At 40.7% G+C, this 13,576-nt stretch overlaps 1 protein-coding gene across 1 annotated transcript; it reads left to right on the top strand.

Annotated features, from left to right (window-relative positions):
* Positions 1–4,704: 4,704 nt before the first annotated feature.
* Positions 4,705–10,615, top strand: il22ra2 (interleukin 22 receptor, alpha 2; the record flags this gene model as incomplete). Its single annotated transcript, XM_079512863.1, has 5 exons — positions 4,705–4,768; positions 5,563–5,683; positions 7,128–7,312; positions 9,311–9,456; positions 10,466–10,615. 5 exons carry the CDS (start codon positions 4,705–4,707, stop codon positions 10,613–10,615), a joined length of 666 nt encoding a protein of 221 aa, XP_079368989.1.
* Positions 10,616–13,576: the final 2,961 nt, after the last annotated feature.

Raw genomic sequence — 13,576 nt, 5'->3', positions numbered from 1 at the left:
TGGCTGTAGTTAATTTCTGTGGTTACCTTCACTGTGGATATTTATTCTCAACGGCAGTGCCTCTGTTGTGACTTGGAAAAATAGCAGACCTACAAGCTCGTAGCGCGCCACTCGGTGGCGCGCTACGAGCTTGTAGGTCTGCTATTTTTCAATAGCTAAAGCATAACATAATGCTAACACCAAAAGGGGTTCCCGCCCAGAATGGCTTAATGCATACCAAACTCGGGCTAAACTAAAACATTTGATAACCACTGTATTATTTGACCAAATGAATGTGAAGAGAGAAATAAACTGTAGACATCTTTTATATTTTGTTTGTATTTTTTTATTTTCAATGGTCAACATCTCATGTTGGTTGGATGTATCATAAGGTCATTGAGAATTACCAGTAAAGTGCCTTTGTTGATGATACATAAAACTCTACAGCTTTTCATTTACTGTACATTGTATTTGGATATGGGCCATTTCTGTATTACTGGTATCTCTATCCAACGCATTAAAGTTCTGCAAATGTTTTACTTCAAAACTACTGTAGAATTTGTTTTGAGGTGTGCGTCTGTGTGTGCATGTTCCAGTCAGCTTTTCTTCAATGAAATCTTATCTACAGTATTAAAGAATAGAAGCACGTGTTCCTGTTCGATGATGATGAGTAATCGGACTGACAAACATTTAATACAGATCAGTAATCTGGAAGGCAAGGGCAGGGCCTGTGTGCGTGGGTTGGTGTGTTCCATGACATTTGAATCTATCCCAGTAGTTCCTCTAGTGTGTTTGTGTGTATAAGCACACATGGATGTTTGTTTCCCCTTTAGAGTTCCTTCCTCTTCTGTGTGACATGAGAGTGGGAAAGCTTTCGCTTATAATAAACAACCAAAAAAAGATGAATGACAGGGTCTGATAATGCGTGGCTCTCTGACTCATTTGACCAGTCTGATGCCATATTTGGACAAGCTTTCAGACCGATCCAGCCGCCAATTCTCTTCCATTATCTATAGTATGGTTCCCAAACTGTGTTGCGTGCACCCCTTGTGGTGCGCGAGAACCTTCTAAGGGGTGCAGTACATGAAAAGGCTAATGGTGGTGCTATGGTTTTATTTTAAATATTAACATATTATGCCAATATATGGCAAGTATATGCAAAATATAGCCTATGCAGCATATATAAGCCATATTCAGGTTCATATATGAATGATGAATGACAGGGTCTGATAATGCGTGGCTCTCTGACTCATTTGACCAGTCTGATGCCATATTTGGACCGATCCAGCCGCCATTCACTAATCACTTCCATTATCTATAGTATAGATAATGGAAGTGAATGGCGGCTGGTTCCCAAACTGTGTTGCGTGCACCCCTTGTGGTGCGCGAGAACCTTCTAGGGCAGGGGTGCCCAAAAGGTAGATCGCAATCTACCAGTAGATCACAAAGGCTGTGCAGCTAGATCACATGACATGCCCCTAAAGAGTATTTCATTTAAATATATTGAAGAAAAAAACGATAAAAATAAAACATTTCTCCCCCTCTTTCCCATTCCAAGTGCATTTGTCTTATACTGTACAGAATGTAACAGCAACTCTACTATTCCGAAGCCCCCTCAGGTACATATTTAAACTATTTTCAGCAATGGTATAATAATTGATTTGGTGGGTAGATCTTGCCAAGCTGGTCATTTTGAAAGTAGCTCTCAAGTCAAAAAGTGTGGGCACCCCTGTTCTAGGGGGTACAGTACATGAAAAGGCTAATGGTGGTGCTATGGTTTTATTTTAAATATATTAACATATTATGCCAATATATGGCAAGTATATGCAAAATATAGCCTATGCTGCATATATAAGCCATATTTCCATGTGGGTGGGTGGGTGCTTCGGTTAGGTCAGGAGGTAACGGGGTGCATGGCCAACAAGGTTTGGGAACCGCTGTTATTTGATCTCTGAGTCTCCCGTGTGTCAAACACACAAGATTTGTCTCTGACAGTTCGGTCTCAAACTTGGGAGTGTGTGTATCATATTACTTAACACTTAACAACTCCTCTGAAACAGGTTGATGACTACAAGTATTTAGGTTCATATACATCTTCTTCCCAAAAGGACTTTCAAACTAGGAAGGGTATGGCCTGGTCAGCCTGCAATGACATGTATAAGATCTGGTCACCCCAGCTTAGTAAGATGTTAAAACGTAAAAATATTTAGGACGACCGTTGAGCCGATTCTACTCTATGGCTCCGAGACATGGACACTTTCAAAGAAACTAGAGAAACGGTTGGATGGCACTTACACCCGCCTTCTAATGAGAGCGTAAAATCTGTCTTGGAAGAGCCATCGACTAATCTAATATACGGCAACCTTCCCCGTGTTTCTTCACTAGTCCGATCCAGAAGAACACAGTTTGCCGGCCACTGCTACAGAGCTGACAATGAGGTTATATCTCCCCTTATCTGGAGTCCTGCCTCAAAGCAGACCAGAGGTAGAAAACTGTTGTTCCCTGATGTCATCGCTAGGGACACATGCATCAGTAAGCAGGAACTGAACTGTAATGAAGGACCGGAAAGTCTGGCGTGGCATTGTGAAATCCATGATCTCGACCACGGTCGGAAAATGATGATCATATTACCCAGAGGTGTCCGCAGAGCCAAACTAGAAATGCACTTTGTCGACGTGCCAACTTGCGCCTTGCACACAAGTAGGCCATACATGGCCTACTTGTGTGCAAGCAGAGGGCGCAAGTACTGCTACTAACTAATATCTATTACAACTGCTGTTCTAAATCCTTTTGACCTGTTCTTGACCTTGACCTTCTTGACCGCAACCAGAGTGCGCAAGTACTGTAATCGGCTGCGTATGTCTGTGTTGTCTACCGGCCAATAAGGGACCTTGGAACCAAATTCTATGCATAATTCTACAATAATGTGTATGTGTATTTACATTCAGTAGACCTGAGTGACTTTTAGCTCATGCATCCTGTTGACACCTATGGGGGTATCGATGTGGCGCCTGTTTATACTGTATCTGTGCCTTTTGTTTGAGTCCTGAGTTCCACCATACTTGATGATGTAACTAAGGTACGTTTGGTACGTACCTTAGGGGAAGTTGGCAGCTCGATAGAGTGCATTTCTAGTTAGTGTGGTTGGCAACCAGACTATTGTAACACTTTATTTATTATGCTAGAGTAATCATAAACTTTGCCGTAAACTTTGCCTCGAGTGTGTTCGCAAATTGTATGCATCAGCTTCCCTGATTGGCCAACCCAAACCATCTGCTTCATGGATTTGCAGAGCGTCACATTGCGTTTGTGCTGGTAAGCCAGTATACGTCCCTGAATGGCTAGCTAACCCGACCTTTCGGTTTAACTGATTGGCACATTTGTGCCGCATCTATATCGGTCTATATGCATGTCTGTCTGTCTGTCTGTACGTACGTGTTTACGGCTGTATTCCACGTAACTCGAGAACCGTTCGCCCCACCGACTTCAAATTCAACACACGTGTTCCACCCCCCCCCCCCCCCCCCCCCCCCAGGGAGTGCAGTGCCCGGTGCATGTGGAGTCGGTCGGACCCACGGTTGATCCACGGAACGTAGTGAATCAGGCTGGATCCCAGGCTAGTGGTGGAGGGCTGCAAGAGCACAAAGTTGGGTTGGGTTGGGTTGGTGAACGGTGAGGTGTAAATATTTATAGGCATTGTTCTAAAAACAATACACACTTGGTCACTGCTCACTGCTGAGAACACAAGACTATCCAGACTGCTACTAGATGTACTGTACATACTGTACAGATGAGACGGATGTGGTGGGAACATGGAAGTTAAAGAAATGAAGTACATTAAAGGTCAGGGTTTATTTTACACCCCTTTCTATCGGAACCAGCCAGCCCCCTCTCCTCTCCCGCACGCACACATGTATACAGGCATACAAATTGCAAACAAATAAGTTGCTGTCCATAGCCCATAGTTTATGTAGCTTCCAGTAAACTGTTGCCATGCCCATGCAATCTGTTAAGTGCAGTTTACTATAATTTATTATGACCAGTGGAGGTCACTGCTCAGAATAATAAGTTGATGCCAATAAAAATGAAACTCCAACTGTATGTACTGTACATTGCATACACTGAAAACTTGATATTTAATTTTTGTGAAAGAAAGAAATGTATAAAAAATATATATTGGAAAGCAATGGCTTTCTCTTTTTGAACAGAAAATAGCATGTGTATTTTATTTTCTAAATGTTTCATTTCCACTCAAAATCAAATATGATTTGATTAGCAATTTCTCCCATTTGTAAATGGAAAGGAAGGAAAAAGATATAGCCTACAAAGGCATTCCACTTTAATAACTTTCTTGGTATCCAGAAAAGTGGAATGATGTCAGCAAATATGTGTAATTCAATGTTGACAATATTATATGGGCATGCAAAATCAAAATGACAGGTTGAAAATAATGCGATTTCAAGCGGGTGTGGTTAAACCAGGCTATGTCACAGCAATGACTTATTGATATCAAAAGTCTCATTGATGTTCCAGATACCGTATATGTCCATGCATCATGGCTTTTACCAGCCATGAATGGAAATGAGAAGAGGAACTGAGTGATGACACCACCTGTATGTACACTGTGTACATAAAGGCAAAGGTAAAGGTAAGTAACTCAGTACAGTGCACTGTCCCCGAGGTCTGACTGTCTGACGCACTCCAAAAACTGACAAAATCGCCAACATGCCTGATCTGCTGTTTCTGGTTCTACTGTTGGAGATCCTCTCTATCTGTCTCACAGCGCAAGGTAATATTTTATGTATTTTTTGTATGTTGTTACGACTGCAGAGTTCGAATCCACCGTGGCACCTACTCCCATAGGCTGGGGCAGTATCTGTCGGTGGGGAATGTTGAATAGGATGGAAAGAATATTAGGCGCTACGTCCTCCCAGTAGACCACACTTCATTATCATGCAGATTGATCCCTGTCATGGCCTGTCTGAATCTCTATAGCCTGTGTGGGTTTTTTAAATTACATTATTTAAATTATTTAAATTTACATTATTTAATTCATTTTATATTTTTGAGGGGCGCTAGTCCCTCCTATATTCAGCTATAGTGTAGATTAGATTTTCGTCTTACACAAACATTAAATTCCCATTGACAATGAATGGAGAATTTATGCCATGTAGATGAGCAAATCGGCTATTTTTGTCCTACACAAATTGACAATGAATGAATGATGATAAGAGCGCCCCTCACTTCACACAGGTGTGATCTTTTTCGCTTACAATTTTAGTTCAGTTTAATATGTTTTTGAAGTGGGTTTGATATTTTTGTTTTATTTTTTTATTTTTTGAAAAAGCTTAGTTTGATTATTATAGTATTAGTTTTTTTTTTATTGTAATATGAGATATTTGTGTGAAACTCGCAACACGTTAAAATTTAGTTTTAGTTATTTTGTTTTATTCAAATATAACGTTGGAATAGTGAGGTATTACAAACCTTTTGCAAATGGTCTAGTAAAGTTCTCCTGAGGAGAGCTGGCACAGTCAGGGATGAAAAACCTGTCTATATTAATCTACTGTATTATTTCTTCAGTTCCAGTGTTTCTGACTCCGCCGACTGAGGTGAAGTTTGAGTCTGTGGACTATAGGAATGTTCTTCACTGGAACTCGCCCTCCGATGCCACCACACTGAACTACAATGTGCAGTGGAAGATGTGAGTGAAACACTTGCTACAACACATACAGTACTGCAGGGGTTCTCAACCCGTGGGTCTCGACCCCTCGGGGGGTCGCCAAATTATTTTGGGGGGTCCCCAAATTATTTTCAAAAAAAAGACCTACAAGCTCGTAGATCTGCTATTTTTCAATAGCTAAATTATAACAATGCTTAAAACACCAAAAGGGGTTCCCGCCCAAAATGGTTTAAGGTTATTGTAGCAGTCAATTTATATTGGGGGTCGGGAGGGGGCGGGGCGGGGGTCCCGAGACATTGCCAAAGCATTTCCGGGGGTCCCCGGCCAAAAACGTTGAGAACCCCTGCTGTACTGTACTGTACTGTACAGTCACCAGTACGCATTCAACACATACAGTCACTCACCCGTACACATGCAACACACATTACACTCGAGCTGAGTCGACAACATTAACTAGCACAAAGTCAACACTCTTCATTTAGATTTTGTATTGTATTTGGAACATTTACACTACCTGTCACTATTATTTTTTTCGTTTTATATTACTTAATTTTATTATCTGTCAATGATATTCTGAAGTTATGTCATATACAAAATGCCTAATAAAAACAGTATTAAAAAAAAAAAGAAGTCACTCACTCTCTAGTGAGTGAAATGTAGCCATGTTACCTTACCCTGCAAAACATACAGAATTACTTTAATTTGAGGCAGAAATCGTTACATAACCATTCAGGACGGGAACCCCTTTTGGGGAAATCGGCCTCAGTCCTAAATGGGTTAAGATTGTGGTTAATGTGGACAAAGAATAAGAATCTTATCAAGACCCCAAATTACATTGACTTTGCACTCTGAATAGAAGAAGAAATTAAAATTATTTAAATATTTAGATACTGGATTGATGTCTTTCAAAATGAAGGAAGCACGCACGACTCCAACTTGTCTCCCACTCTTTGAACATTTTACCGGGTGCACGGTCAGGAAGTCACTTGAAGAAGGAGAATACCAGCACTCAAGGATTAGTCCTTTAAGGCACTTTATTTATAGTTTAATTCTGGTAAGGTATGCTGCAATAGGCTGCACAACAACGAATGCGTTTTGGCCAACGGCCTTCGTCAGCGTTGTATCGACGTGTAGGATACAACGCTGACGAAGGCCGTTGGCCGAAACGCGTTCGTTGTTGTGCAGCCTATTGCAGCATACCTTACCAGAATTAAACTATAAATAAAGTGCCTTAATCCGTGAGTGCTGGTATTCTCCTTCTTTCAAAACACGTGCAATATCTTCTCAAAAAAGAAAGATATATCACATCCTTTCTTTTTTCATTCCCTGGATAAGTAACGGTTTGGGACATAACAAGGTTGTCCACCCGACAAGTGTCTGTATTGTAACGCAGTCTTTTCCACCTGTCCTCTCCAGCTATGGTGAGCCATATTGTAACGCCGTCTTTTCCACCTGTCCTCTCCAGCTATGGTGAGCCACAGTGGCTTGACGTGGCAGACTGCCAGCGGATCAACGCCACCCAGTGTGACCTGAGCACTGTGACCTCTGACCCTAGAGAGTGGTACTACGCCAGGGTCCATGCTTCCTCCTCACTGCCTGCGAGCAAATCAGCGTGGGCGCTCTCCCCCAGGTTCAGCCCTCGCTGGGAGAGTGAGTTTTATTTTACAATTTACAATTTACAATTTAGGCATTTAGCAGACGCTCTTAATCCAGAGCGACTTACATTAAGCAAGAACAAAAAGCATGGGAATACATCACATATATAAACAGCATTTATCAAGAAACATGCGTAAGCTAAGAACGTAACTAGAACATATCTATATATAATGACACTATACATATAAGCTAAACATATATATTATACTATGCTGTACTGTTATTGTGCTGTCTACATGACATGCTATAAGTCTATTTCAAATGCTATCTAAGTCTAAAAAAGTGCTGTCTAAGGGGGTAGGGTAAGTGCTATGGGCCAGTTTCAAGGGTATTGCAAGTGGGCCCCCAAGTATTTAGAACACTACGATTCTAATGATAGCATTTAGACCTGAGGACGATTCTACAAATGCCTTCTAAATTCTGACAGTTTTCTGAAAAAACCCATGTTTCTATGTCAGTGGTTCTCATTTTCAGGATTTTTCAAAAATAGCAGACCTACAAGCTCGTAGCGCGGCACTTGGTGCCACGCTATGAGCTTGTAGTTATGCTATTTTTCAATAGCTAAAGTATAACATAATGATTAAAACACCAAAAGGGGTTCCCGTTCTGAAAGGGTTAATACAAAAAAGAATGACATGGTATTGTTTCGTTAAGACCTTGAAAATGGGTTTTCATTGTGATGTCGCAAAATAGCAGCTTAAAGGTATATTCAGTGATTTCACTTCATTCAAATACCACTGTTTTTTTTTTGTTTTTTTTTATAATCCTCCCTACTATAGAGTGTGCTGACCATATAAGGAGTTCCTCCCTGTCCCCAATGAGCCCCTGGGGTCAAAAAACCCTAGTTTCAGTTTTGGTGGCGGGTGGCAAAGCCTTCATCCAATCAGGATGAGAGGGGCCTTCCTCCAATCATGTGCACATGCTGTTGGCCTGTTGCACTTCCCCCCACTGTAGAGCGTGCATGTGCACATTTTGTCACCGCGGCGGACTGGGTGGTTTTCCAAATCACCCAAATCACTGAATGCTCCTTTAACACAATCGATTGATAAATAAACAGCCTCTGAAAATGGACACGGTCCACCCATCTGAACCACTTTGGCTGCCGTGTTAAGTGGTTAGATGGGTGGCCTGCGATCATTTCAATATTCTCAAGTGGGCCCTGATTCAGAAAAGATTCAGAGAATCACTGACTAGGTAAGTCAGTGATTCTGAGTACTGAATTTTAACATAAAGAAAGGGACTCATCATCATCACTGTTTGATTGTTTCCTTGGACAGGATAATGCATGTTATCTAGTCAGATACCAGTGAGCCCCACAAGGATGACATGTTAGAAACTGAACAATAACTCACTAGTCTGATCTGACACACTGCCATAGGGCACCACTGACTGTTGCCTTCCCCTTTGACATATAGTTCATTCAAATTTGCCCTCCAAACTAATAGGTAGATTATATGGAAACATTATATGCTCACCGTATCAGAGATGTACTAGGTTTGTATCTACAGTTATCTCAGTCTAGATCTAGTATTTCTTGAAGCTGCTTATATCTAAATTATACAGTAGATCTATTCTTGTTCTTTTTTTGTACTTTATTTTATTTCTGATTGTTATCTGTGTTGCCCTTTGTGTATGTGGGTCTGTATGTGGGGATATACAGCAACCTTCCCCGTGTTTCTTCACTGGTCCAATCCAGAAGAGCGCAGTTTGCCGGCCACTGCTACAGAGCTGACAATGAGGTTATACCTGCCTCAGGGCGGACCAGAGGTAGAAAGCTGTCGTTCCCTGATGTCATCGCTAGGGACACATGCTTCAGTAGGCAGGAACTGGGGGTGGCAATGAAGGACCGGGAAGTCTGGCGTAGCATTGTGGAATCCATGATCTTGACCGCGGTCAAGGGAGGGATTTGGGTGGGTTTATGTGTACTACTGTGTCATGTGAAAAAATGCTGTGGAATGGTTTTGTGAAGTTCTATTTGTTTATATTTGACAGCCAAAATCAGCCCGCCCAAACTGAGGCTAAATGTGACAGCGCAAGGCATTGTGGTCCGTGTGAAGCCCCCCCGCGCTCTCGCTCACAACAAGATGCACAAGAGACTGTGCTTTAAGATCTACGTCATACAAGCCAATGGAGACGAGGTGCTGATGCTATGCATGCACGCAGGCACACACACACACACACACACACACACACACACACACACACACACACACACATACACACACACACAACCATTGAGGGGGTTCCAGGTGGTCCCCAGCTAAATAAGTTTAACCTTTTATACATCAACTATTTGAAAATAGCCGATCTACAAGCTCACATGGCGTCTTGGAAACGCTGTGAGCTTGTATCTGCTATTTTCAAAATATCTTGAAGATGATTTGATCATTTTGAACAAATCTTGTACGGAGGTCCCTGGCACAAATTATTTTCAGCTGGGGGTCCTTGGCTTGATATGTAAATGTTTCGTGTCGTTGTTTTTCTCTGTCCTCGTTCCCACGATTGTTACTTATCCCTGCTGTGTTTTCTACAGTGGTGGAAAAAGTACTCAATTGTTTTACTTAAGTAAAAGTACCAATACTGCAATTTAGAACTACTTCGTTACAAGTAAAAGTACGGAATTGAAAATGTACTTGAGTAAAAGTACAAAAGTATCAGCATCAAAATGTACTTTAAGTACTAAAAGTAAAAGTACTCATTGGGCAGAATGTGCCATTTCACAAGTTCAAAATGTGTACAAAATCTATTGAAAATAGCCGATCTACAAGCTCACAATGCGTCGCGTTGCGACGCATTGTGAGCTTGTAGATCGGCTATTTTCAAATGGCCGAAAGATAATAGGGTTGAAGTGGTTAATGGATGTTTTCTAATCAAAATTAAAATCTCCAAAGTAACTAGTAACTAAAGTTTTCAAACAATTGTAGTGGAGTAAAAGTACAAATCTTGGCTCCGAGATGTAGTGGAGTAGAAGTAAAAGTATTGGAAATAGGAAATACTCAAGTAAAGTACAAATACCTCAAAATTGTACTTAAGTACAGTACTTAAGTAAAAGTACTTAGTTACTTTCCACCACTGGTTTTCTATATCTCTCACCACAACTTCCCCCTCCTCTCCACTCCTTTTTGCCCCCGTCGTGTTCTTCTCCAGGACGTGCATGAGATAGAGTGTTGTCGCAAACATCTGTCTCTCTACGACCTACTGCCCAACACAGAGTACTGCATCCAAGCCCAGATCTTCCTCCCTCTGCAGGGCAGGACCAGCACTCGCAGCTCTCTGAGCTGTGCCACTACACTCTGACCCATGGTACAGTACATTCATCATTATAATCTAGACCAGGGGTTCTCAACCCGTGGGTCGCGACCCCTCGGGGGGTCGCCAAATTATTTTAGGGGGTCCCCAAATTATTTTCCAAAAAAAAAAGATTTTGTTTTTTAATTTTTTTTCCACGATTTTTCAAAAATAGCAGACCTACAAGCTCATAGCGCGCCACTCGGTGGCGCGCTATGAGCTTGTAGATCTGCTATTTTTCAATAGCTAAATTATAACAATGCTTAAAACACCAAAAGGGGTTAAGGTTATTGTAGCAGTCAATTTATATTGGGGGTCGGGAGGGGGCGGGGCGAGGGTCCCGAGACATTGCCAAAGCATTTCCGGGGGTCCCCGGCCAAAAACGTTGAGAACCCCTGATCTAGACTGACTGACAAACATGTGCAGACAAGGTAGTTTTGTATTTGTCATTAGTTTTTATTTTGATTTAGTTTAGACTTAATTATATTTTTAAGCAAGTTTTTGAAAAGGATTAACTTTAGTTTAGTTTTTATTAGGTGTATGCCTATTACTTGTTGTAACATTTTCAACAAAACCAAATCATAACCAAACAAATCATAGTTAAAAGTGACTAAAGACTGTTAGTTTAGTAGTTTATTTTATTAGTTTAGTAAACACATAATGCAGTTTCTGTTTTCTTTGTTTTCCCTTTTTTTTGTAAAGCTATATTTTTATGTCAGATAATTAAAATGTTTTATTTTATTTTAGTTAACTCTAATAACTTTGCTGCAGACTCATGCATTGACAGTATGTCCATGTCCATGCATGTCAGCAGCACACATGAGGCTCCGTTGTCTCCCTGAAGTAAAACTTACAGGACAGAGTTTTAGCATCTGACGAAGGGACACCTGAGATTTGGAAAACAGAAAGTGTGTGTGTGTGTGTGTGTGTGTGTGTGTGTGTGTGTGTGTGTGTGTGTGTGTGTGTGTGTGTGTGTGTGTGTGTGTGTGTGTGTGTGTGTGTGTGTGTGTGTGTGTGTGTGTGTGTGTGTGTGTGTGTGTGTGTGTGTGTGTGTGTGTGTGTGTGTGTGTGCGTGTGCTCTATCACTAAGAGGGTGGAAGGTAAAACTCCATACTGGAACAAAGGTTTACAGTATGAGAAGTATCAGCTGTCACCTATAACAATCACCAGAGAGAGAGAGATGTGTAGTTTTTACCCATGAGTATAGTACCACATATAACACACAATATAACCTCCCCCTCTTTCTACCACCTTTTATCTGTATTATTTATTTGTTTTTGATTGGTGACAAATAAAAAAAGAAAGAAATGCAAATCCATTTCCGGATGCTGTTGCCTTTGGGCAATGTAATAACCTTTCTCTTTCTTTCTTTCTCCCTGTCTTCCGTCTCTCTCCATTGTTATCTATTTTTGCTCCTCTTTCATCCAGGAGAGGATGTATCGTGGCTCCAGGGGGTTGGGTCTTAACAAGAGAAATCTCAACATGATACTATGAATGGCTGGAAGGGACTGGCTTTGGACTCCATCTGTCTATCTGCTCGTCCTCCTTAGCCTGGCGTTGCGATACTAATATACCACTGCGCTGCCTTGGGTCATATGCATATGAGGGGTGGATGAAGCCAGGCTACGTTCTCCTCACCTCTCTCCACTTGGAAAGCATCCATAGTTCAGTGGTGTAAAGTAACTAAGCACATTTACTAAGTATAGGCCTACAGTTTTGAGGTATTTTTTACTTTACTGGAGTATTTCTAATTTTCAGTGATTTCACTTACAATTTACAATTTACAATTTAGGCATTTAGCAGACGCTCTTAATCCAGAGCGATTTACATTAAGCAATCACAAAAAGCATGGCATACATCACATGTATAAAAAGTAGTTATCATGAATCATGCGTAAACTAAGAACGTAACATTGGAGTATCTATGTAAACTATACATACTATACTATATAATATATTATACATGTGTATTATAAAGTGCTATGACTACATAAAGTGCAATTCTAGAGCTGTCTACATAACAAGCTATAAGTCTGTTTAAACTTCTACTCCACTACATCTCAGAGGCAAATATTGTACTTTTACTCCACTACATTTATTTGAAAGATGTAGTTACTAGTTACTTTGTAGATTTGGATGATTATTGTAAAACATACATTAACCACTTCAGCCCTTGAAATTAGCTGATCTACAAGCTTACAATGCGTCGCGATGCGACTTATTGTGAGCTTGTAGATCTGCTATTTTCAAATGATTCTTTGATTTTTTTAAATGGGACATTCTGCACGAGTACCTTTACTTTTGCTACTTTAAGTACATTTTTAAGGCAATACTTTTACTTTTACTATACTATAGTACTTCTTTACTGTTTTAGGTTTTCTGAGCTCAATTGCACCCAAAAAACCTGAACTTTTAACATCCAGTAGATTTTCTGTGGTCTGGGGTTTTCTGGCTCAAACAAGTGCTCTGATTTTCCTGTGGACTGTGATGTAAGAGTCCACAAATCCCATATATGACATAACAATTTGCCAGCAGATGTCACTGTTGAGGGATGTTTGCCTGTTTTCATTGCAGCTCAAAAGTCTTCGGACCACAGAAAAGCCACTGAATGTTCAAAGTTCAGGTTGTGTGGGTGTAATTGAGGTCATAAAACCTAAAAGAAAAACGAAAAATAAATGGATGTTATGAAACCTTTAAAGTAAAAAGAATCTGAGTACTCTTTCCACCACTGCTGCTTGGAAAGCATTCATCGTTAACCTGAAATGAAATGAAATGAAATGAAATGAAATGAAATGAAATGAAATGAAATGAAATCTATATTTACCCAGGGTATCTGGGCTAAGCTCAAGAACTTGTTTCCAGCCAGGCCCTGCTCATAGAACACATTTCATCGTAGTGGTTGATGCCTTGTTCAAGGGCATTTCAGCGGTGGTAATTTTAACGTGTCGGACGGCTGATTCGAACTGGGAAC

Source organism: Electrona antarctica (assembly GCF_951216825.1).
Source record: "Electrona antarctica genome assembly, chromosome: 10".
Classification (NCBI taxonomy): Eukaryota; Metazoa; Chordata; class Actinopteri; order Myctophiformes; family Myctophidae; genus Electrona; species Electrona antarctica.
Note: the sequence above shows the minus strand (reverse complement) of the source record. Positions and strands in the feature narration are given on the sequence as shown.